Raw genomic sequence first — 23844 nt, forward strand, 5'->3', positions numbered from 1 at the left:
GAGTTTTAATACCAAAATGCGGTTCTGAGACTTTGCTTGGTTAGGAAGCTTCAACCAACGACCGCAACGAGGATTTAAATCATACCCGTAATTCGCTCCTCCAAGCGCAAACCTGTGTTTTCGTCTTCCTAGAGAGGCAATTGCGGTTGATTGAAAGAGTCCTTATCGTCTCTCACAATGGACATTGCGAATGATCGTTCAAGGTTTTTTTGTGTTCTAGCGACATGGCTCGAGACATGAATTCTGGACTAGCGTATGATCTACGAACATGGCATGGAAGCGAAGAGGGCAGTCGATTCCGTACCTTTTCAAACGACGGTGGCATTCCTGGTTCATATAGTATCCAGCACATATAATGTCGATTGTACGTGCAAGTCACATACTTTGTCCCATTGCCAAACCCAAACGTGGAAGTATCACAATACTGTCATGGTTTTTGACCTAGTGACCGAGTTATGATTATATATTCCCACAGTTGCGAGCTAACAGTCGCTTCTCTGATAGACGTCATTAAAACTAGTGTGGCCAAAGAGAGCATTCAAATGGTTTCAAACTGTTAACAGGATCCACGGGGTGGGGGCCTTTAGAGTAACAAGCAAACCGGGGCAGCCACTGAATAGCAAACCCATGAAAAGCGTCGCAAGTTTGTAGACAAGGATTATGGAGCATATGCACAGCGCCAGTCTGGCCGCATTCTGGATTGAAAGCGTTGACGTTGCATCCCAACTTTATCACTCAGAGGCGATGATCAGTCCAAGCAAAGGAGCATATACAAAGTATTATTAAATTACAACAGCGACCATCTTTCATACGTCATGTCCTTCGTCTCTCATTACACGGTTCCTCAAACGTACAACACCACTGCACTTATCTCACATATACAAACCAGCCCTACTCCTCATCTTCCACCCCTGCCTTACCCTCCCTCGGCAACACCGCCCTATCCACCCACCCCTCGCCCCTCATGACACCCAACCCTTTCCTCGCCACCCCGCTGCTCACCGACTTGGGCGAAAGTTCGTACAGCACATTGACCGTCGCCAGACTGAGCACAAACAGCAGTACATCCCCGTTCTTGATGCCGCGCCACCACCCCCTCTTGACACCCACCTTCCACAGCGAATCAATCGACATGCGCGCCGAGTATAAGAAGTTCCCGCGACCGTTCTTGCGCTCCAGAAACGCCCACATGCCGCCGAGAAAGCCGCCGAAGAACCAGCGCTGCGTGGGAAGCAGGTTGCGCGGGAAAAGGTTCTGGAAGAGGCAGATGGAGCCCCAGGACGTGCCGATGGCGCCGCAGATGAAGAGCGACATGCGGAGGATGGACTTTGCGAGGGCGTTGACGGCAGAGATGGGAGAATTGAGGAAGGATTTGTAGCGTGTAACACTGAGCGCGGTGAAGATGATGGTGAAGAAGCGGGCGACTTTGGGGAAGGCCTGGATCCAGTAGGAGAGATAGGTGCGCAGGCAGGAGGGGTCGTTGGGGTGGAGGAGCGCGCAGGAGAGGTGCTTGATGGCTGGGTGCGCGGGGGATGTGATTGGTGATATGGCTGTGAGGCTCCGAGGTAGGGTGTCGGAGTTGGGAAACATGATGGGCGACACGAAGGAAGGCCATGAATTTTTGGATATCTGGGCCAGGTTGTCGACAATGTCAAAGGTGCTCGGCCATTTGAGGTGCTTGGGGTATCCCGAGGGTCTTGCCTGGATATACTCTGGGGAGTTGTCCAGAATGAATTTCCCGTAGGTGGCGGGGAAGCAGTCGCGGTCAAAGACGAAGGCGTGCAGCAGTTGTCCACAGGCTACGGGCATAAGCATCCATGAGCCAAACCACGCAGGCCTGTTGCGGAAATAGCCCAGCTCTTCCAGCCGGTTGTAGCTGAACTCGAGTGCCCTGGTGAAGATGTAGATGGCGATGGTTATCCGCAATTGATCGCCGGGGTACACTGCGAGAAAGAAGCCTGCCAGACTGGAACCGATAGCGGGCGCGAGTCGGGAGGTCAATGAGCGTGCTATGCGCGGATTTCGCCGTCTGAATGGCTTCGCTTCCTGTTTGAGGAGACTCTCGCGTAGACGGATGAAGAAGCGACGCAGAAGGCGGTGAAATAGCAACATGAGGGAAAGCGAGCACGTCAAGCGGACGTTGGGCGACTTGTACACGGGCAGCGGGCGCTGTGGACTAGGCAGTGTCAGTATCCCGGCGCACTGCGTGGCATGCTTCAATTCACCTTTTTGGTGCACCCCGGGCCAAAAGCTTGGTCCTCACAAGATCCCACGCCTTGAGGCCCGAGAAAGCCACCACGGCGAGCCGCAGACTCGCACGGATCGCAGCAGCATTGTAGTCGTCGCCTCCCTTCGCAATGACGTCGTATTTTTTGGGGGCCAGCGTGCGCTTCCGGACGGCGGGGGCGCGAGAAAGAAGGTATTGGTGAAGAAGCTGATATTCCCGCGGACTGAGCGAGTACCGCAGCGCGTTGCGCACGATCGGATTGACCTCCTCCTTCGATTCGGGCCTACCGGAGGAGGAAGATGTGCTGGAAGACGACATGCTGGATGTACTGTATGCGCGCTCTCGATGAGGGGCTTCGCATGCTGTCGCGACGTGTTGTTGTTGTTGTTTCCGACAAGACGGGCTTGGGCAGGGCTCCCATGAAGCTGGGGAAATGACGTGCCTCGGCTCGACCTTCGACATGTGGAGTCGGGAATATGACATGCACGTGCGCCAGCCCTTCTCCTTCAGCGCCTCGCGAGGCTGGGGATCGTGCATTCCCTCTGTCTATAGCAAGCTGTCGAAATCATCATCAAGCTTCAAATTTGCCCTTCGACTCTAGCCAACGGCATGCTGGATCCGTCGTCAACATTCACACTTCCATTAGCATTCAACGACTCAAACATACGGTACGAACACACAAAAAACACACGATATGAACGGAAGAACGAATAAACATTATACAATACATGTTCCAGTAGTACAGGGTATCTAACGAACCAATCGTCTATACAACTGCGACCAGCGCAAGATTCTAAATCAAAGTCGCGCAGTTGATGCATCCTACTCTACTCTACCGTGTCAAGCAGACTACTAATCGTGCCCTGAAAGCAGAACCTCAATTTGCTCGTCGCAAACGATTGTGTCCAGGACTATAGGCAAAACAAATGATCAATTCGAAACGAAACAAAACGAGTGTCCGGACTCCGGCAATCCTAGGCAATCCTTCGATGCTTATCTCAACCCGCGACACGAGCGCTCATCGGGGCAAACTGCAGCTCGCTATTGAGATCGACGGCCCGCAACGCGCTTGCCTCGCTGTCGGAGATTCGTGCGCTCATGGGTTCCAGTGCAGGACTAGCTGAGCGGGAAATATCTTGAGGCGGCACGGCAAGCGTCAGCCCGTTGCGCTGGGGCTGGGGCGCAGGTAGAAGGCCATCTGTTTCATGAACAGAGTCGCGCTTCTTGATTCTGGGAAGCATCTGCCGGAAACCTTGCTCAGTTGCGACCTTTTCGATACTCTTGAAGTACTGATCAACGGTCAGCGAGTGTGGCTGAAGGCATCGAATGTTTGATCTTACCCTGACAGTCTTGACTTTGAGTTCCAGGGTGGCATCCTCATCAGTGACGATCATTGGATGGGGGTGTAGCTGGAGGCTCGAGAGCGTCCACATGTGGTTGATGCCTTCCTCGATGCATTTCTGCAAAGCCAAAGCCTTGTGCGCCCCAGTGATGATAATCACTACTTCACGAGCCTGCACGCGTCAGAGTCGCTCGCATGTCATTGGACAAAAGCGCTTACATCCAAAACTGTTCGGACCCCAACCGTCAGTGCCATCCTGGGGACTTGATCCAGATCGTTCCCGAAGAACCTCGAATTCGCAAGGATAGTGTCATAGGCAAGAGTCTTCACACGCGTCCGAGACTTGAGACTGGAGCCAGGTTCGTTGAAGGCAACGTGCCCATCGGGTCCAATACCGCCCAGGAACAGCTCGATACCTCCTGCGTTGGCGATCTTTTCCTCGTATGCGTGACATTCGGCTTCCAGATCCGGAGCATTGCCGTTGAGAATGTTAATGTTCTCGGGCCGGACGTCTACGTGCGAGAAGAAGTGCTTGTACATGAAGCTGTGGTAGCTTTCCGGGTGTTCTCGTGGAATCCCGACGTACTCGTCCTGCAGCTGATCAGCCATTGAAACATGGGAGCGGCGTGGCACCGCCGCACATACAGCCGCATGCAAGGGTGATGGGGCTGCGCGCGACCAAGACTCACCATATTGAAAGTGACCACATTGCGGAACGATATCTCGCCGGCTTTGTGGCGCTGCACGAGGTATTGATATATCAAGACAGGGCTGCTTCCCGTGGGCAGACCCAGCACAAAGGGTCGCTCCTGACTGGGGTTGAACGTCTTGATGCGCTCTGGAGGGCGGCGTTAGCAGAAGCTTTGTGGAGTGCAAGGATCGGAAGCATGCACCAATAATGTAGTCGGCAATGTACTTGGAGGCGGTGCCTGGATCGTCTCTGATTATCAGGCGCCTGCAGTGGTCAGCCTAAGTGCAAGAGCCGAAGGGCAAGCGAGCATGCATACATGGTTAGAGAGTATGTACTGTGTATATGCTGTGTCCAGAGCAAGTCACTCAGAGGGTCAAGGCGTCAAAGGACGGGCAGAGAACGGGCAGGCAGAACTTATCATCACTCTGTTCGGCTCCCACGTTCACGTCAACGTCATGGGCGGGGCGGGTAGCATGCTCGTTCTCGGAGTCAGGGTCCACTGTGGTCTTCTTTGTTAGGTGGGCCGGGGCGAATGAAAGAGCGCAGTGGGACAACGCCGTCGCAGCAGCGCACGAAACGCATCAATTACCGGCTCGTCGCGGCACGACGGCGATGGACACAATGCGGTGGTAGGTGAGGGTGGTAGCACAAGGCGCCAGCGAGCCCGTCGCGCGACGACGCCAGCGCTGTGCTGCCATGCTACGCCGCCATGAGGTTGCTCTCACAGGCTCCACGCTTATCAGCACGAGCAGAGCTCCATGGGCAGACGGGGCCGGCGACAGCAGCCCCAGCAGGCATAGCGATATCGTGGGCCTGGGGTCGGTGGTCAGGCGTTCAGATTAAGCATCAATGCGGGGAGCTGTGGTTGAAGGTTACATTGTTCCTATCAGGAGGGTCGGTTTACCGTTGCAAGTGGCGCTAGACTACGCTCGTTTCCAGAAAGGCCCATGGATCGCCGGCCTGGGGTGAGCATGCAAGCATGGGCGCGGGCTAAGGCCATTCGACGCCTCCCGCCCCGCCCGGGATGCCTGCGATGGACGACGACGAACGCGCCGCCGTGCAGGCGCACCCGGACGTGGTTCGATGGCGCGGTGCAGGCAGCGGGAGCTGGGCCTCTGAGTGGCTGTCGGGAGCAGCAGCACGGCGGGCGGCGTGAAACGATGCGAATGGGCAGCATCCGCCGCGCCCATGGCAGCGTTATCAGATACGGCTTCTAGGTGTCGCGTGTGCGGTGTACATATGCGCACAGTGCACACTACTGCGCGTCCGTCTCCACATGCGAGCTAGCGCGGGTGGAGAGAGGAGGAGTGGTGAAGGAAGACGCTCCTGGACCCTTGCCCTGGCTGACATGGCCTACTTAAAATACCCGTCCGCCGACCCACATCCTCCTTTCACGGTTCACTTCTGCGCGCAATCGCGAGCTGATCGTCCACCCCACACATAACTGCAGAGAGTGTCCCCGTCTTCTCCTCCACGCTCTCGCTTCGCGCCCTTCTGCGCCTTCCTCCACCTGTGCTCAACTTGCGACACAATGGCCGACGTGGATCCCAAGAAGGCCTCACACGAGGTCTCCTCTCCGGAGGCCTCGGTCACAGAGCCTCACGGCGTGCTCGAGCTGCCCAACTCGTGGAAGTACAAGAAGATTCTCGGCAGGTTTCCTTGGTATGCCTCGCCGCCCGTGCAGCTGCTCATCGTGTCCTTTGTGTGCTTCATGTGCCCGGGCATGTTCAACGCCATCAACGGAATGGGCGGCGGTGGCCAAATGGACGCAACCGCCAACAACCACGCCAACACGGCCCTGTACTCGACCTTCTCCGTCGTGGGCTTCTTCGCCGGCACCTTCACCAACAAGCTCGGCATCCGCACTGCTTTGTCCTTTGGTGGCATTGGCTACTCCGTCTACGTAGCCTCATTTTTGTGCTACAATCACACCCACAATCTCGGCTTCACCACTTTCGCTGGCGCCCTCCTCGGCGTGTGCGCAGGTCTTCTCTGGTGCGCCCAGGGTGCCATTATGATGTCGTACCCCCCAGAGGACTCCAAGGGACGGTACATCTCGTGGTTCTGGATGATCTTCAATCTGGGTGCAGTTATTGGTAGCTTGGTAAGTTTCCCGACGAGTGTCGGTAGTTGTATTGTAGCTAACACGCGTCCTGCAGATCCCGCTCGGCCAGAGCATCAACACCACAGCAGCAAAGACTGTCAGCGATGGTACTTACGTCGGTTTCTTGATTCTCACGCTCATCGGTGCTGCCCTTTCGTGGACCCTCGTTGACGCCAAGGACGTCATTCGCAGCGATGGCTCCAAGGTCATCGTCATGAAGCACCCTTCCTGGTCCTCGGAAATCATGGGTCTCTGGGAAACGTTCTTCACTGATCCCTACATTTTGGCTCTGTTCCCCATGTTCTTGTCCTCCAACTGGTTCTACGCCTACCATTTCACCGAGATCAACGGCGCCTACTTCAACACGCGTACTCGAGCTCTCAACGGCGTGGTCTACTACTCTATGCAAATCGTTGGTGCCTACGTCTTCGGGTTTGCGCTTGACTTCAAGGGCGTGCGCCGCACAATGCGTGCCAAGATTGCGTGGGCTTCTTTGTTCGTCCTAATCATGATCGTTTGGGGCTGCGGCTACAAGTTCCAGACCACCTACACCCGCGAATGGGCCGAGGCTCTCGTACCCGGTACTGGCGTAAACGGTGTCGACCCAGTGCTGCTCAACGACAAGAAGGACTGGACCGACCCTGGCTTCGGAGGCCCCTTCGTCTTGTACATGTTCTACGGATTTTCCGACGCTGCATGGCAGACGTGCGTTTACTGGTACGTGCAGACACTGCGATTTCAAGAGATTCGGACTAACGCTCAACAGGTTCATGGGTGCGCTGACCAACAACGGACGCAAGCTCGCCAACTTTGCTGGTTTTTACAAGGGCATCCAATCCGCCGGTGGAGCCATCACGTGGGCGTTGGATGACAGGAAGATTTCCTACATGAACATGTTCGCCTCCAACTGGGGCCTCCTCGCAGGTAGTCTGCTGGTTGCCCTCCCGGTCATTCTGTGGAAGGTCGAGGACACTGTTTCCTTGGAGAAGGACATCAAGTTCACCGACGAGACGATCGACGAGGTCGCTGCCAAGGCGCACGTGGTGCCGGCAGGCGAGGTGGTTACGGAGAAGGCCTAAAGAGGGGCTGATTTGCGAACTTGTTTATAATGATGAGTAGGCAGGCTGTTGATACCACTTTCCTTGGGCATTCTTGTACATGATTGGGCAGAGCTATATTTGCCTGCACGGTCGCGAGCGGCGCTTGCATGAGGTCTCTGCACGATATCCCTTGCTTTCAATCAAGGCATTCGCCGGCGTTGGCACTGTTCTCGATCGTTTGGCCGCATCGATGCTTCCTGATTGCCTTGCTCGTGGTTCTGTTGAAGGTGAAGGTGTGGTGCTATTTTGGTAATGGTCTTTCCAGGGCCTCTAGCGAAATGCGGATGCTCGACTGCTCGCATTAAGCACGCTTCCGTGCGCATGGCCTGCAAATTGATGTTCCATTGTCCACCAGAGGCCGCGAGCACGCACTGTTGGCGGTCCAGCTGACTGCACGCCGCCATGGACACCATGGCATTCCAGGAAGACGCGCAGGCAGTCGACCGCACGCTCGTTCTCCAATCTCCGTACAGCGTCTCAGCGCCTAGATTGGCGAAGAGACAAGCATTCTCCGCGCAGGTGGGGGCAGCTTGGCTGGTTACACCGGAGGGCCGTGTTTCAGTCGATGCTTCTCCGCACGCAGGGCGCCGTGGGACGGATGTGCTGTGGCTTGGCGTGGTGGACGGGTGGCGCTGGTCGTTATTGCCGCCCGCGTCGGTCAATACTGGGTGCAGAGGGCGGGCTCTATGCCGGGCGAGGCGGCCTGCAACAGCCCCGGCAGCGATCGCCAATCTGGCTGATGGGCGGGCGCTAGCATTGGCCGTGGGACGCTGGGTGGTGGCTCAACGCGGCTAGGCTGGAGTAACCGTAGCATTCCCGCCGCGAAACATGCCCACGACAGCAATTCGCCATCACGCAGCGCCCTGCACAGGCACTGGCTTGCTCCAACTCGTTCTCGCTACGCTGCGTGCGGTGCTGTGCTGCGTGCCTGGCCGTCCCACCCACTCGCGCCCACGGCGCTGCTGCCCGGCGTGCCCTGCCTGCCCGCCCTGAAGCCCCGCTGTAAGGACTCCTGCTCTGCCGCGAGTCTGCTCGCCGGAGGATTTTCCCAAGTGTGCCTCTAGCGGATACAACCCTCTCCCTATTATGCCATAAGCCGTACAACCATGCTTAAGAGCCGTTTGCGACATCGCTCGCTGGATGCCACCGGCCCGCCTGGAGTTTGCGACGTAGCGTTGTCCTGACCGCCCGGCCTCTCAGGACCACCTGCGAGTCTGATATACGCCTGCAATCAACCCTCAGCACCACCTGGCCCCGCTGTCACCACACAGCAATATCCATCTGCCACCCCAGCCCATGCCCTCCCACCACCTGCTGAAACGCTTCAAAAGCCGCCGTATGACCCTCCTCGAAGACGACTGCGCCCTCGACGCCAGCAATCCTCTCGCCCGCCAGCCCACCGTCTGCTGGTATAAGAAGCCCATGTTTGACTTCTGGCAGAGCCTACTCGCGGCTCTGGAACGCCTCGCCATGCTGCCCTCGCTCATCCACTCGGTGCTGCCCTCGCTGCCTTCGCGGAAGCGCACCCGCGATGCCGTGCGAACCTACGAGCGCACGCTCGACGATCTGTTGCGCGAGATCCAGCGCCTACTCGAGGCTCCCCTGGACACTGCACAGCTGCTGCACATGTCCGGGAGGCTGCATGACCAGTTTGCGCCAAAGCTCCAGGCCAGCGACATTTGCATGCTGCCTTCCTACAACCACAAGCTGCCCACCGGCCTCGAGCAGGGCACCTACCTGGCTCTCGATGTCGGAGGGTCGACGTTCCGTGTTGCTGTTGTGGAGCTAAACGGCCGCCAGCCCGCCGCTAAGAGCATGCGCATCGTCAACATGAAGAGCTACAAAATCGATAACTCGGCTCGATACCTCCGCGGTACCCAATTCTTCGAATGGATGGCCGAGAAGATCGAGACGGCCATCTCGGATCCCCAGCTGAAAAAGATCAATGGCACCAGCACCTTCCCCATGGGTCTAGCTTGGTCCTTCCCAGTTGAGTATGTGCCTCTGCTATTGCTCGCGGATATTCCTCAACTGACCTGTCGCCAGGCAAACGTCCACTCGCTCTGGTAACCTGCTTGCCATGGGCAAGGGCTTCCGTGCGACAGAGGGCACCCTCGGCCAAGACCTGAGCGAGCTGATCATGGCCCCTTGTAGAAAGAGGGTGAGCGGACCGTTGACTTGGTCCCTTTCAACTTGACACTGACGCCGCTCCAGAATTTGCCAGTGCGACTAGACTCCATTGTGAACGACTCGGCAGCAACTTTGTTATCACGTGCCTACGAAGATCCGGCGACACGCTTTGCTGTTATTCTTGGCACAGGCTTCAACATTGCCGTACATCTCCCTACTTCGACCCTAGCTTCTACCAAATATAAAGGATACCCCCAGAAATGGCGGGACGAAGCTACTCACGTTCTTGTCAATACCGAACTCAGCATGTTCGGCGGCAAAACCGTATTCCCAATGACACGGTGGGACGAGCAGCTCAACGACGCCCACGTCCGCCCGGACTTCCAGCCTTTCGAGCACATGATCAGTGGCCGCTACCTTGGAGAACTGGTTCGACTGATCGTCTCAGAGGCAGTACGCACAGCAGGACTGTTTGGAGGAGAAATGCCAGACAAACTCAACGAAGCGTACTCGCTCGATGCGGGCACCATTGCAGCTCTCGAAATGGACACCTCGAAGAACCTTAGCAACGGCATTTCCCTGTTCCAGACAAAACACCCGCTCAGCAGGCCACCCACTTACAATGACATCCACTTCGTCCGACAAGTCTCCCAGCTTGTTGCTCATCGCGCAGCTGCCTTCTTAGCGGCTGGAATCCACTCGCTATGGAACCTGCGCACAACGTCCGAGGGCCTCACGCCAGCGACTGCAGGGAAGATGGCGATTGGATGCAATGGATCCATCATCGAGAAGTACCCCTCGTTCCGCGAGCTTTGCCAGTCACACCTGGATGAGCTGACTACCGCCTCTGGCGCGGAGCCCAAGTCGATTTCCCTCGAGATCGCCGTTGAGTCTGCCATCTTCGGTGCTGCAGTTGCAGTGTGCTGTCTCGAAGAGTAGATGTGTTTGTTGTTGCAAGTGCCGCTTGATACCCCGCGAAGCAATGTTAAGCTGTATATACATGGCATGGAATTTTTTTTTGGGCGCGATGCAACAGAGGACTGATTGTATAGAGCACGGTTTCCGTTTTGTTGCATCACTTTTATCTTTTTACTACTGTTTCTGCATCTTGACGAACGAGACGACGATCGGGACACATGGATGCGGCGCATCTTGGGGGCATATGAGCGCGAGGAATGCATACGGGCGAGTTCCCTACGGCGTTTGGATGCCAACCAGGCTTCTGCCTGGGACTATAGCAAAAGGCATTGATATTATTACACTCCCACTTGCTCTCTTCTGCGCTTTGTTGAAAACCCGAACAGTGACGACGTGCACACGAGTAACCATCAGTTCAGTCTTCAAGACGTGACCAGAGGTGACTCCGGAACGTTCCTACCCACTGCACATCCCTAGATCGATCTGGTCCGCATCTCGAGATCTCTCAATCACACACGCAACATCCGTCCGTTCCTTGCTTCTAATCTTAGCATCCCGCGCATCTCATCCACCCACACATTCTCCCGCAAACCAGATACCGCACGGTAGTATCGCAGCGTCCAGTCCAGCGCTAGATCCAATATGATACCATAGCATAGCTGAGTCTCGCCTCGTCTCGTACTCGGTTGGCATCTGATGAGTACTCACTCGCCTACTCGCCTGTCACCTTCCTTTTCACCGCGTCGAACGCTGGACTGGAGCACACGGCGACCGAGCGAGAGGTAGCACGTACGCCGGTGACAGGTGCCACGCTGGACCAGCGGCGTCGCAGTGGGTGAGACATCGGGGTTCTACCGAGTGGAGGGAGGCACACGAGACGAGACAATGGCATTGTTGCATGGCGCTGTTATTGCTGTTGCCACGAAGTCGAATCGGGGGCAGAGGTCGTCCTCTCCAGGTGCGTCCCCATGAATTGCATGCGCGCTGCTTGTCAAGCGCTGCCCGAAGCAACCCAATGTCATCACGTAGCTGGATGACGATACTACAACGACATCATCGACACGTATGTAATCACTCCACCCACACCCGCCCTGTCCCAAAGGAGACTACCATGCCGAGCAGAAACATCGCTGGGCCCCGGAAACGTCTTGAGACGGTAGTGCATGCAGTACGACCACGATGATACAGTTTCCTCAAGTTTTCGCGGGACCCACTCCACCAGATGGCCCCCTATCCACTCGCTCGCGCTCGTCGGCTGGTGAAGACCTACGCCTGCGCCGACGCCTGCGCACCAGGCGAGACGCATGTCCGTCTGTGGTTGCAGAGCGGAGACGGATGGGCGTTATGCTACCACGCTTGCTGGCGCTCACGTAGGCGCTACCTAGCGTTTCCCTTCTGCAATGGCGCCGAGAGGACCCGCCATCGCATCGTGGACGAGTGTCCCACTCCGCTCTCACTGCGACTTGGACGGCAAACGTTGATATCGACCACCATCCAGTTTCCACGCCTGCCTCCGGCCAGCCTCGGCACGCTCCCCTTCCAGCCTAGCCCCATCGCGGTAACCACCGCGCGCCCTCGCCTCGCCTCTGTAAACACTACACTGCGTGACCGTCCTATGATGGACCCCCGCGATGCAACCCAAGGTGGCCACCTGCTCCACTCGCAATCCACCCTCCTCCTACTCGGTGTGCTCAGACCCAGGCGGCGGGACGCCGGCATCGTGCGGTATTGCAAGCGATGATTGTGATGTGTAGAAGATTATCTGGATGTGCTGGGAGAGGCAGGTGCGCTGTTTATACATGAGACGTCGAGTCCGAGGTGCATTCCATGCATGCTATTGCTTCTATGTACTCTGCGCGGAATCTGCCATGCGAGTTTGATGTCGTTTTTCACGTGGTCCACTGTGCACTGGACTGGACTGTGCCATCATCGCATCCGTTGACTGGCGAGCTTGCGGCGCGGTGAGCTGTCATGTCATGCCATAACGACAGAAGGTGGTAAGGCTCGGACGTCGCAACGGGGTGCACGCACGCAGGCTCGCCGCAGTGATTCGCCGTAGTTCCGTGTGGGCTGCTTATGGGCGGAGACGGAGGTGGCATTATTGCCAGCGAACAGACAATGCACCGCATGCAATACCGAAAGCGAGACGAGACGCTGTCACGTACATGTAAAACAATACGTAGTCATAATTAAGACTGGGATATAATGCTGTTTGCAGACGCAATCCCCTCGAGCCCCAAGCGTACATGTATCCTTCTTTTACCCTTTGGCGTGCACTCTTTCAGCCTTCTACATTCAGTCTCCACCTTGTCTTCATGCTGCCGACGCGGCTCTTTTGAGGCATACGGCAGCAGAATCTCGTGGATCATAAAGGATCGCGAACCCGCATGGCTGCCATGGCAGACAGTCTGCCAGCTTTTCTTGTTGTACATGCTGCAATCTCCAGGCCCGGAGCGGAGCAATAGTGCAGCCACGGGAAGAGCACAACCCGATTGTCCAACGAGCCAAAGCTTGCGATCAGGTCGTGTCTATCATTCGAATCCCTCACAGGTGACCCATCGAAGACTTCTTACGCCAAACGCCCTTGAATTCAAGAGAGCGCTGGACCAGGACCCGCAATCTTTCTGGCATTACCCGGGCGATATTGTCCTAAACTCAAACCTGTCGGTTGAGTCTGCACACCCAACGCTGCCACTGGTATTTCGAGCGTCCGTAACAAGTTCGTACAGGAGTACAACACGGTCATAAATCATTTAGAAATCGTCCACAAGAGAAAACGCCGAAGCACAGGGTATCGAGCTATGAAATCGCGTCACCAGGCATCGGAAAAGTAGCGTTTGGACTTGCTCTTCACCGCAAGCGCCTTTGGATCGGGCGGGAGATTGGTGTGATGCACTACATGCGGCCGGTAGACAGCATCCACAGGCGGCATCCAGTCGTCCAGGCCGAGGGGAAAGTACTCGTACAGCAAATCTGCACTTTCGTCAGGGCTGTTGATGAGCCCAACAGAGAAGGAGGGCGGTCGCGCGGGAGTGCCTCGCTTCCTTGGGTGCTCGGCCGGGGAGGCTGATTTCTTCGGCTCGTCATCGGTCAAGGATAGGGACACTGGTGCCATGACAGCGTGTTGGGCCTGTGTACCGCCCCGAGAAAGATCTGGAGTTGACCGCGCATAAGGCGTAATCGGAGGGGGCGTTGGATCCGGCGGGATAGCCGTCATCGGGGCGGCAGGCACTTTCCAGTCCATGCTGAACTCGGGCGACAGAATGGGGTCATTCGGGTTAAAGTCGAACGGGAGCTGGAGCGAGTCCATCGCCTTGGTCGTGCCAGGCGTGGTCTGGACGTTGTTGTTATTGCTGTGATTGGATTGCTGGGTATCACCTGTTGGTGTTCTGTTTGGTTGTTGTGAAGCGTGAGCCTTGCGCATGGAGCCGCCTGTTCCACTGATTGGCATATCTTTGCGGGACTGGAAGTTCCTCGGGCTGCGTCCGCGCACAATAATAGCTCCTGAATGCACTTCGCAGACGGGCACCTTGGCGCCGTTGGAGAGGATGGCCACGACCTTGAGCCGCACGACGAAATGCTGCTGCAGCTCCTTCCGGCGGCCGTTGTTGGCAGTGGCAATTCTAAACTGCAGCCTCTTCCAGCTGATGGGGAAATTTACGTAGTCCGAGTCCATGTCTTGGCCGCTGTTGAGATCGAGAGGAAAGGACGGCGGCTCCTTCTCCGTCTTGTCCTCGGCCACGGTCGCAGTGGTGGCGGGCGTTTTCCAGGGCACCGATATGATCTTGACGGGGTTTCCCTCGAGTGACTCGGTCGCAGATATGGTGAGTTCCTGGCCGATGATGGGCAATTGGTCGCCTTGGTCGGTCAGGAGGAACTGGAGACTTCTGGGTAGCGTGACGGTGCCTGTGATCTGGAAGAGGTTGCGGCGGTAGCAGGTCAGCTCCGTCGGGGCGGCCGCGACGTCGCCGGCCGAGGCCCAGGGCGACTCGGCGAGGAAGAACATGCCGTGCAGCTGGGCGGACATGGAGATGGAGACGCGCTGGGCGACATAGTTGAGCAGGGTGTACGGCACGCTGGGCAGGGAGAAGCTGAGCAGCTTGTTGTCGCGGTCGATGCTGGGGCTCTCGGGCAGGCCATTGGCGTCGGGCTGCAGCGGCTGCTCGTAGGTGCTGAGGACATCGGTGAAGGGGTCGTCGTAGGCGCTGGGGAAGCGCTGCAGGCGTGGGGGCGCGTGGATGTGGTGCTGTGCGAACTGGTCCTCGCTGCTGCGGAGGAAGGTCAGCAGAGAGAGGTTCATGGCGGCGTGGAGCTCACCCGGCGAAGGTCTCGGCGTCGTAATTAGAGCGCTGGTCAAAGGCGTCCATGGGCAGCATGGGCGCCTGCAGCTGGTCGGGCCCCGTTACATTCTGGAGTGGCATTGGGGCAGCTAGATAGCTCATGGTTATAGTGTCGAAGCCCTCCATGGCTGCTCGTCTGGCGGAGCCCGGGCGATGGCAGTGCGTGGGCGGCGCGCTTGCGCATGGGACTCCGGGGCTGCCAGTGCGGGCGGGCACAAACAGTCACAGCCGGGGCGGGTGCGGGCGATGTTGCTGCTGGCAGTGCTGCTGCTGCGGCGTGCGGCGTGCGGCGAGCGGCGAGCGGCGAGCGTGCTGGATGCGAGGAGGATGCTGAAGGCTGGGGTTGGCGAGGGCGGACCTATGCACCTGGGCAGCTCAGTCCTGAGTAAGCCCGTGATACCTCGACAGCCCGGGCGACGATGCGATAGGCAGCGGCTCACAGCGACGAGCACGCAGCAATGCCCACGTCTGCTGCTGGTCCCATCGCCGTGAAGCTGTGCGACGGGCGGCGTAGGGCCCGAATAGATCACATGCGTTTCGCCCTCTAGCACGGCGGGGCCTGGCTAAATCGCCAAACGGGCGACAGGTGGAGAAGGGCGGGCGACCCCAGCCTGCGCGTCTCTGCTCACGCTCCTCGCTCCCGCAAGACTGCCTGCTTGCCCAGCGGTGCCCCGTCAGGCGCCCCTGTTGTGGCATGCGTTGCGCCAGTCCCTGAGACGGAGCCGGAGCTGGAGCTGGAGCTGGAGCTTGCGCCTTCCGCCATGCTTCGAGAAGAAAGCCACCGTTGGAGATGATCCCCCACCCGCGCAGCCACCCGCGCTATAAGGTTCCGCCATCGGCGCGCTTTCCACCCTCCCTCTTGTCTGTCTAAACAAGCCCCGCCCGCTCCCGCGACCCCGTCTCTGTTCCCACGTCTGCTGCCCGCAGCGCACGGCACGCGCCTTGTGGTAGAGGCGGCATGATTATCCTTCGGCACACTATAGACGCTTGCACTGCACATGCTCCTTGCGCAGCTAGCTCGAACGGGTCTTGTCGGGGCATTTCTCTCGTATCGACAGCCGTCAGCACGCTGCTGACAGCCAGTGACATTACCCCAGGACAGCCACCTCTATCCCATTGCAGCCTCGCCGGATCCTTCAGAAACCCACGAGCTTGCACAGAAAACGGACATGCTCTAGCAAAATGCTCGGCAACCCTGCCAAGTCTCCGCGACCTATTACCGTTGTGAGACGCGCTATCGTACATTGATTCCGAACGCCTGCCAGGGTATCCAAAACATCTGTTCATCCCTACATAGCACATCATCTTCCTTGAGAGTTCGTGCTGCACAAATCGACCATCTTAAGTACGTCGTACGCCATCGTTAAGAAGGAGGTATCATCGTCCACGTCGCAGCGTCGCAGCTCACCTCCTCAAAGTTGTGCAGTACTTCAAATCCCATCGCCGAGAAGCCGTCAAAATTCCCATCGCCGTCCATCTGTCATGAGTCAGCTTATACACGCACTTGTGTAGCCCAGAAGGTTACCCACGTAGTCAAGCAAACATGCGTTTCCGCCCAACTTCTTGATCTGCCGCATCCCAAGTAGAACCAGCCCTTGCAGCAACGTCGAGTACTCGCCCACACCAGGCGAGATGACGGGTGACGATATGCCTCCTGCAGCTTCTTTGAGGTCTTTCAGGGGTGGTATGAAATCATACAAGGCCGAGCGGTGGTCGTAGAGCACCACGGTACCAACAAGAGCGCCGTCCTCCGGCCGCTTCGCGCGAAGGATCCCACACGCCGAAGGATCCGAGAGAGCGATTTTGTACACTTCGGCTAGTCCTTGACGATTACTAGTCTTGATGTGATCCAGGATGGGGCTTGCATAATCCCACCCGTAAACAATGTCAAACTGTGCACCTGCACTGGCCAGACTCTTTGCCATGCCCTCTGGAGGAGACCATGCCTGCAGATTGCGTGCAACCATATTGCAAACCGATCGAGACAGCGCAGCATTCCATCCAAGGTTGGCAAACCAGGAGCGAAGGCGTTTGCGCTCCGTAGTGTGGCCTGTGGGGATTCCAAGAAAGATGCTCGGCAATCGCGACCCAAGCTGGAATCGTCTGATTCCGTCTCTTTGTAGCAACGTGCGGATCGCTCTGTTGTGAAGTGAATGCCCAATTGACAGCTTTCTGCGTCCGGGGTCAACAAACAGAGCACCTATGACACCAGTACCTGTCGACTTGAAGAAGTACGTTGAGCAAAAGCCGTAGAGCGCGTTCGTACTGCTATTACGAACGACAAAGTGCGTCTCCTCTACCTCTTTGTCGTGTAGAATGAATGAGTTCGACGTCGCACTCGAAAGTTCTGACCGCTGATTCGGCGGTGTACCATCCATGACTGCGGTAATCAGGTTGTCGAGAGCATTCGCGTCTCTTTCCTCATTGTAAATCTCGACGAGCCAGTGTTGTCTTGAGGAATGCAGTTTCTGGCTTTTGCTGATGGTGCCAGGCAGGTTTCCGGTGGGTGAAATCTCTCCGTAAAGTACTTTGACGAGGGAGTTCAACGCAGTTTCGGTGAAGTCGTAGGTACATATATATGTCCCGATTGAGGAGTCCATGGCAAAGTCATAGGGCGAACTGACAGCGACGACAATCAATGGCTTCTCACGCTTTTCGCCGCCCGTAGTATACTGCATGTTGCAGATCATAGAAACATGCTTTGTGAACCCGTTTTGGTAAAGGTTTCGATTCGCGTCTGCAGTGATGATCACGATGGCGCTTGCACGATTGATCAGGTTCTCATGGACCGGTCGCACTCCATTGGATGTATACGACGTATGCAGAACACGTCCATTCCGCTGTCTTGCTAGAGATCTTCCTAGTTCTCGGAAAACTCTTTCTCCGCTCATCACAGAGGAGCTCTGTGCCCAAGCAGCAGGTTCTGGTGAATTCGTGTTCGCAGACTCTGAAAGCTGGCGCGAGGCAGCAGAGGCAGCCAGAGGCTTGACTAGAGGGGTCAGGAGCAACAGCTCTTCCTCGTTCTCAAGGATGTTGGACAGTGGCAGAAGGCGGTTCTTGTCTCGCACTACGGAGATGGACCCGTTGTACGCCCTCGTAGACAATGAAGTATGTGATGGTTGAAGACTTTCAAGGAAGCTGATACCGGGTGGGTTCAGTGCTTTCTCCCAGGATGTGCATTTCGATTTCATGTTCAGGACTCGGCGCAGAGAGTGGTATATCCTCGCTTTAGAGATCATTGCGTTTTCAATGCCTGTTTTAAGACCTTTGAGTGCTTCTTGCTGAAACGAGAATGAACGACAGAGCAGGACAATGTCGCAACCAGCGTTAACAGCCATGACAGTGCCACCACCTACGCCAATGTTATGGCTGAGTGCATCCATCTCGAGACACTCGGACACCACCACACCGTCGAAGTTCATCTGTTTGCGAAGTAGGTCGTCGACAACCTGTTCAGACAAGCAAGCATGCATGGCATTGAGACCTGCGGAAGACATGGCGCAGCCGCCGACCATCATAGAGTCGAGACCCTGCTGGATAGCTTCCCGAAATGGGATCAACGCACTCAGACTCAGTTGCTCCAACGACTCGGTGATGATTGGGACGTCCAAGGTTGAACCAAGGAATTCGAGGTTACCGTAGGACGGAAAATGCTTGCCTAAAGTGACGATGCCAGCATCCTTGTAGCCTTTCATGAAAGCCACGCCATACGCGGATACTTCCTGGGGGTCGTCACCAGCTGTTCTGACCCCCAGAGGCTGGTTTCGAGCATTGGTGAGTACATCCAAACACGGGCCGAATATCCAATTGATGCCACAGGCGGATATCTCTTGCGCGGTCGCCTTTGCGACTTCATAAGCGAGCTCGATTGAGCCCGCTGCTGCCATACCCATGCTGCTGGGGTACTGACGGACATATATTTCGTCATATAGACTGTTGACACCACCGTTCTCTTGGTCAATACCGATTGCGAGCGGTACTGGGTGGCCTGCATCGTGGGCAATTTTCTGAAGCTCGTAGCACAGCTTGGTGGTCTCTTCGGCGGCTATACATGATTAGCGAACCGGGAGCCCCAGTTGCCAGATGAAACACTGTCTCGTACATTTGAGGTTCTTGGCCGTCAGCAGGATAGAACCCAAGTGATGCTTCTCGATAAGCGTCTTAATGTGCGGCGTGATGGAGGTGCCATCGAAGCCCATCATAAACAGTTGGCCCTTTGCGACGCGATGTTAGCTCGCACCACTGCCGCTGAGTTGACATGCACACCATGGTCCTGCATCGCGGGCCGGTTAGCGACTAGTCTGCCATTGGAGAAAATCCGGGGTAGCAAAGCAGCGTGAGCGCACCTATCGAGATCATCCCATACGGGATCCAGCTTCTCGGGCTTGGCCGCCATGATGACGAACAAAGGCCGTCGCGTAGGCGTCAGAACGCAGACCGGATCTGTAGTGGTCGGAGCGAGGCGCGAACGTGACTTGCAGCGGAAGGTTAACAATGGAAGATGGGGAAGAGGCGTGAGCGCAACGGTTACATTCACGAGCCGCGGGCGGCGCTTAGAGCTAGGGCCACGCCGCTAGCACTGTCCCGCGTGAGCACCACACCTCCCCACGCCCACCATGGCCACCTCCAGTGCTACCACCGAGTGCCCTAGAGCGTTTACTGGCGATCGGAGGCTGGTCTATCGCCGTTCGTTGTGCAACGCTGGCTCCGGTGTGCAATCAGAGGCCCACACGCGGGAACGTTGCGCTATGTCGTCCACGTGACTCGCCCGCGATGGGTCCCTGTTATCGCCGGCAGCGTCATCGTTACCCATGGCGCATTCTGTTAAGAGCGGGAGAGGCCGCTGCTCGACGTGAGCGATGTTGAGCTTGTCTCAACCGCATCCGACTTTGTGTCTTCCCTTTCTGTGCGTCCATCGCCTTTATCTTGATCTTTCCTTCACCATCTCTACTATCATCTCAGCTTCCCTGTCCATCTGGTGTGCTCTTGCATTACCATCAGCTGCGCGATGCCGTCTGTCGTGCGCCCTGTGGGTACCGCTGCCGTTACTCGGCGCTCGGGCGTCGTCAAGTTCACCAACTGCCGGCTAGTCAAGGGCACCGACCTTGTCCACGAAGACCTATGGGTCAGCTCGGTGACTGGGAAGATATTGAACGGTCAAGAGTTGCTGTATGGGCATCGTACTGCTCCGGACGATATCATCGACCTCGGTGGCCGCATTCTGTCGCCAGGTCTCATTGATGTGCAACTCAATGGAGCGTACGGATTCGACTTCTCGGTGATTCCAGAGGACGGATCGATAGCGTACGGTAAGGGAGTGCAGCAGGTCAACCGAAACCTCGTCAAAGGAGGTGTAACATCCTACCTTCCAACGCTGACCTCTCAACGACCCGAGGTATATCACAAGGTACGTCAACTGCTTCCTCAATACCCTACAAATGCTCCGGGTATTTGTCAACGCACTCCTCCACTCATTCGGTTTTCACCGCCTAGACAGACCTATGGGTAATGTAGACAATATTCTTCTGATTAGGATTTTACGCCAGTCTCTGTGTGACAGGCCCTTATCTCACACTCGACTCACCTCATGAATATCGACTCGCCACTAACATGCTCAGGCCCTGCCATATCTTGGCCCATCGGGCTCAACTAGAGACCCAGCCCTTGGCTCTGAATCACTTGGTGCCCACTGCGAAGGTCCCTTCATGTCGCCCACCAAGAATGGCATCCACAACGTATCCGTCCTGCAAGTTCCCCGCGACGGCATCGCCTCCGTGGCAGGCTGTTACGGCCCCTCCAATCTCACGCAGCCATCCCCAATCAAGCTCGTCACCCTCGCACCTGAGCTCCCCGGCGCCCTCTCCGCCATCCAGTCTCTCGCCTCCCTAGGCATCATCGCCTCAATCGGGCACTCAGAAGCGACCTACGAAGAAGCCAAGCTTGGCATCAAAGCCGGCGCATCCTCGATCACGCATCTGTTCAACGCAATGAAGCCCTTGCACCACCGCAACCCAGGCATCTTCGGTCTCCTGGGCACAGCGTCGTCTTCCATCTCCAAGCCGTACTTCGGCATCATCGCGGACGGCATCCACATCCATCCGACCTCGATCAAGATCGCGTACAACGCGCACCCAGAGGGGCTGATACTCGTCACGGATGCTATGCGTCTGTCGGGCATGCCCGACGGCGTGTACGACTGGACGAACGGGTCGCGCATCGTGAAGCAAGGCGCGCTTCTCACGCTCGAAGAAAATGGCAAGATTGCTGGGAGCAGCATCGAGCTGATTGACTGTGTGACGAACTTCATGAACTGGACAGGGGCGAGCGTGCCTGAGGCGATCAAAGCGGTGACGGAGACGCCGGCGAGTATGCTGGGCTTGGCGGGTGTGAAAGGATCGCTGCAGGAGGGAGCGGATGCTGATTTAGTGGTCTTAGATGTTCAGGAAGGTGCGGTAGGGGAGGATAAGCGGGTGGTGGTGGATCAAGTATGGAAGTTCGGAGTCAAGGTTCATGAGCGCGAGGATGGCCAGTTGAAGGCCTGATGATGGATATGTGGTGAAATATTCTCATATTGGTGTTACGGCATGTAGAAGGATCATCGGCTTTGCATGTGTTACCATTAGACTGAACCCGAGAGATCCGCAAGATTCTTGCACTGAATTATAGAACAAGGAGATACCCCTGTAGTCATCATTGTAAAATCAAGTTATAAATGCTCATTGCATTCCTCACATCATATATGTACTACATTCCCAAGTCAGGTGCTTTCATTACAGTCAGACCGTGTCTATCACCAAACTGATCTTGATCGTTTTGTGATAATGCTGGAATAGAGCCTAAGTCTTGCCGTTACAAAGGGATAATGCATATACACCGCTATGCAACAAGTCGTGCAAAAATCAACGCTCCCATAGATGCAAACACGAAGTAGGAGAAAATATTCCTCCCAGGCAATAGCTGCTGTTGCACTAGCTGGTCACGGACAAGGCCGCTCCTGCACAAGACTAGCGCTAGAGCACGGCATCGTCCAGTTTCACCTGGACGAGACATGCCCTTTGAGCAGCCACTAATGTAATTTGGAACATGAAAACAGTATACTCCAACGCCTCAAAAGACTAGGATGTACAAGGAAATATGAATGTTCTGAGCCAAAAGGGTATCGAAAAGGGGTTGGTGGTATCGTGAATCAAATCAGAGAGTTGCAAAGGCGCTGCAAGTTATACCACACAACAGTGTGCTTTACCGCAAGACATAGGGATGCATCAACAACATCTCCCTCCCTTGCTCGTGCCGGTTCTCTCGATGTCGTCCTCTAACCAATGCTGCTGCGGGTCGCCTCCGACGTTCGGTGTCGCTGGGAAACCCATCCAGCTGCGTCTCTTATCGCCTGCGCCTAAACGGAAACTGCCGTTCCCGCTGCCAGGATAGTTGAAGTAGTCGTTCCCGTTGCCGTTGCCATTGATACCAGGTGTAGCGCCGGCGAGTGCAAGCATTTCCTGCTCCTGTTGGAACTTCTTCTGCTGTTGTTCGACCAGCTTTCTTGTGATGACTCGGAACACTTCATCCACACCTTCTCCATCTTTGGCACTGATCTCATGACAGCAATCCCACCCGATTTCCTGGCCCCAGATTCCGCTCGAACGGTTGCTCTGAGGTGATGCCATTCCTCCGCTTTGCCATGTTGTGGACACAGCGCCTGGGGTGGCCTGGTTCGGATACAAATGCTCGGCCACGTAAGCGATGCAGCGTTCAAACGGAACCTGACGCAGTGAAGGATCTTCAGCGACGATATCAGACTTTGTGCCTACGATGTGCAGGATTATGTCGTCGCCCAGATTCTGCTTGAGCTCTTTGAGCCAGCGACCCATTTCGTCAAACGACGAGGGATCGGTGATATCATAGCACAAGACTCCCGCATTGGCACCTAGATACATTCGCGTTATATTAGCCTGGTGCGAGCTCGGGGGGTTCAGGGATGACGAAGCTCAGGCCATGGTAAGGCAGCACTGGAGAGCCCAACCCGCCGGTCAACTCTGGTCCGGACGAGAACGCGTAGAGCATGTGCCCAACAGTACAAGCGAGGCAAAATAGGGGAAACAAGCAGTGCTGGGTGCGCTTTGGTGTGCGTCTCGAGCGCAATGTGTGCGACCTACGTACCTCTGTAGTATAGTTTTGAGATGGAGCGAAACCGTTCCTGTCCCGCTGTGTCCCAGATCTGAAGGCGCACAGTGGTGGATGTGTCGATGTCGACGACCTTTTTGGTCACAAACGAGGCGCCTATCGTGGACTGTGTCGTGGGCGGTGTGAAAGCGTTTTTGACGTAACGATGAACAAGGCTCGTTTTGCCAACGCCCTGACTCCCAAGCACCACGATCTTGGCCTCGAGACTATTTGCCATGACCTGTGGCTGACGCTGTCGCTGGGACGCAGAGGGCGGTTCGCGGTGTCGGCGAACAAGCAGTGCGGGGACCGAGCCTTGGAGGTGAAGGCAGCAGGCGGCAGACAGCTAGGTAACGCTGTGCGAGCGGAGGACGGCAGAGAACGACTGTGAGTGCGGCGCGACTTCCGATGGCATGGCGCGTGTTTGCTTGTGTCTGAGGGCGGCGGTGGCAGGTCTCACGGGGTTTGACGTAGGTATGGACTTGGGCGACTCAGCGCGTCGACAGGTGACATCGCTGCTGCTGCGAGTGTTTGGGCGCGAGCGGCGGGCCAGTGCTTGGCTGGGCGGCCATGTGATGTGCGCCGGCAATGGCTGATCGTGATCGTGATCGGGGCGCCTCGAAAACAGTGGCAGAGGAGACGAAGGAAAACTTGCAGCGACGGCGGAAGGTGCTGCATCATCGCTCAGGGCACGAGAAAGCAGCAGCAGCAGCGCGGCTGCACCCGCTGCACCGCACTGTCGCCATTGGCCCTGCACGGCCTGCTTCCATCTCCCCGCAATGGATGGTACGAGGCGACGGGACTGGGCCTGCAGCATGCCATCCTCTCGAGG

General features: G+C 56.5%; 10 protein-coding genes across 10 annotated transcripts; 4 read left to right on the forward strand and 6 right to left on the reverse strand.

The window, feature by feature from the left end:
• Nucleotides 1-891: 891 nt before the first annotated feature.
• On the reverse strand, nt 892-2640 carry CC84DRAFT_1194664 (uncharacterized protein; the record flags this gene model as incomplete). The annotated part of the gene is made up of 2 exons (XM_018181358.1): nt 2226-2640; nt 892-2176 (listed from the first exon to the last, which is right to left on the reverse strand). Exons 1-2 carry the CDS (start codon nt 2543-2545, stop codon nt 892-894), a joined length of 1605 nt encoding a protein of 534 aa, XP_018038864.1. The 5' UTR covers nt 2546-2640.
• Nucleotides 2641-3136: 496 nt separating this feature from the next.
• CC84DRAFT_580563 (glucosamine-6-phosphate isomerase) lies at nt 3137-4773 on the reverse strand. Its single transcript, XM_018186751.1, has 6 exons — nt 4577-4773; nt 4463-4524; nt 4259-4407; nt 3789-4160; nt 3568-3741; nt 3137-3516 (listed from the first exon to the last, which is right to left on the reverse strand). Coding segments are annotated over exons 1-6 (1050 nt in total). The 5' UTR covers nt 4579-4773; the 3' UTR covers nt 3137-3225.
• Nucleotides 4774-5659: 886 nt separating this feature from the next.
• Nucleotides 5660-7773, forward strand: CC84DRAFT_1203856 (MFS general substrate transporter). Its single transcript, XM_018181858.1, has 3 exons — nt 5660-6364; nt 6420-7081; nt 7131-7773. The coding sequence occupies exons 1-3, from the start codon at nt 5792-5794 to the stop codon at nt 7441-7443; spliced, it is 1548 nt and encodes a 515-aa protein (XP_018038866.1). The 5' UTR covers nt 5660-5791; the 3' UTR covers nt 7444-7773.
• A 542-nt stretch (nt 7774-8315) lies between these two features.
• CC84DRAFT_1141271 (actin-like ATPase domain-containing protein) lies at nt 8316-10849 on the forward strand. The gene is made up of 3 exons (XM_018176318.1): nt 8316-9458; nt 9511-9625; nt 9679-10849. Exons 1-3 carry the CDS (start codon nt 8761-8763, stop codon nt 10531-10533), a joined length of 1668 nt encoding a protein of 555 aa, XP_018038867.1. The 5' UTR covers nt 8316-8760; the 3' UTR covers nt 10534-10849.
• Nucleotides 10850-11399: 550 nt separating this feature from the next.
• CC84DRAFT_1162443 (uncharacterized protein) lies at nt 11400-11890 on the reverse strand. Its single transcript, XM_018177997.1, has one exon. The coding sequence runs from the start codon at nt 11816-11818 to the stop codon at nt 11555-11557; it is 264 nt and encodes an 87-aa protein (XP_018038868.1). The 5' UTR covers nt 11819-11890; the 3' UTR covers nt 11400-11554.
• A 595-nt stretch (nt 11891-12485) lies between these two features.
• CC84DRAFT_580608 (uncharacterized protein) lies at nt 12486-13292 on the forward strand. Its single transcript, XM_018186752.1, has one exon. It carries the CDS (start codon nt 12718-12720, stop codon nt 13258-13260), a length of 543 nt encoding a protein of 180 aa, XP_018038869.1. The 5' UTR covers nt 12486-12717; the 3' UTR covers nt 13261-13292.
• On the reverse strand, nt 13293-15353 carry CC84DRAFT_580617 (acid phosphatase). Its single transcript, XM_018186753.1, has 2 exons — nt 14830-15353; nt 13293-14777 (listed from the first exon to the last, which is right to left on the reverse strand). Exons 1-2 carry the CDS (start codon nt 14976-14978, stop codon nt 13325-13327), a joined length of 1602 nt encoding a protein of 533 aa, XP_018038870.1. The 5' UTR covers nt 14979-15353; the 3' UTR covers nt 13293-13324.
• A 489-nt stretch (nt 15354-15842) lies between these two features.
• On the reverse strand, nt 15843-19367 carry CC84DRAFT_1115046 (glycoside hydrolase). The gene is made up of 5 exons (XM_018175418.1): nt 19199-19367; nt 19119-19125; nt 18955-19066; nt 16382-18897; nt 15843-16329 (listed from the first exon to the last, which is right to left on the reverse strand). Exons 1-5 carry the CDS (start codon nt 19246-19248, stop codon nt 16216-16218), a joined length of 2799 nt encoding a protein of 932 aa, XP_018038871.1. The 5' UTR covers nt 19249-19367; the 3' UTR covers nt 15843-16215.
• A 96-nt stretch (nt 19368-19463) lies between these two features.
• Nucleotides 19464-21521, forward strand: CC84DRAFT_1203859 (n-acetylglucosamine-6-phosphate deacetylase-like protein). The gene is made up of 2 exons (XM_018181859.1): nt 19464-20259; nt 20471-21521. The coding sequence occupies exons 1-2, from the start codon at nt 19861-19863 to the stop codon at nt 21392-21394; spliced, it is 1323 nt and encodes a 440-aa protein (XP_018038872.1). The 5' UTR covers nt 19464-19860; the 3' UTR covers nt 21395-21521.
• Nucleotides 21522-22008: 487 nt separating this feature from the next.
• Nucleotides 22009-23425, reverse strand: CC84DRAFT_580661 (ras-domain-containing protein). Its single transcript, XM_018186754.1, has 2 exons — nt 23010-23425; nt 22009-22776 (listed from the first exon to the last, which is right to left on the reverse strand). Exons 1-2 carry the CDS (start codon nt 23248-23250, stop codon nt 22115-22117), a joined length of 903 nt encoding a protein of 300 aa, XP_018038873.1. The 5' UTR covers nt 23251-23425; the 3' UTR covers nt 22009-22114.
• Between the last annotated feature and the right edge of the window lie 419 nt (nt 23426-23844).

The sequence above is a fragment of the Paraphaeosphaeria sporulosa genome (assembly GCF_001642045.1).
Source record: "Paraphaeosphaeria sporulosa strain AP3s5-JAC2a unplaced genomic scaffold CC84scaffold_3, whole genome shotgun sequence".
Classification (NCBI taxonomy): Eukaryota; Fungi; Ascomycota; class Dothideomycetes; order Pleosporales; family Didymosphaeriaceae; genus Paraphaeosphaeria; species Paraphaeosphaeria sporulosa.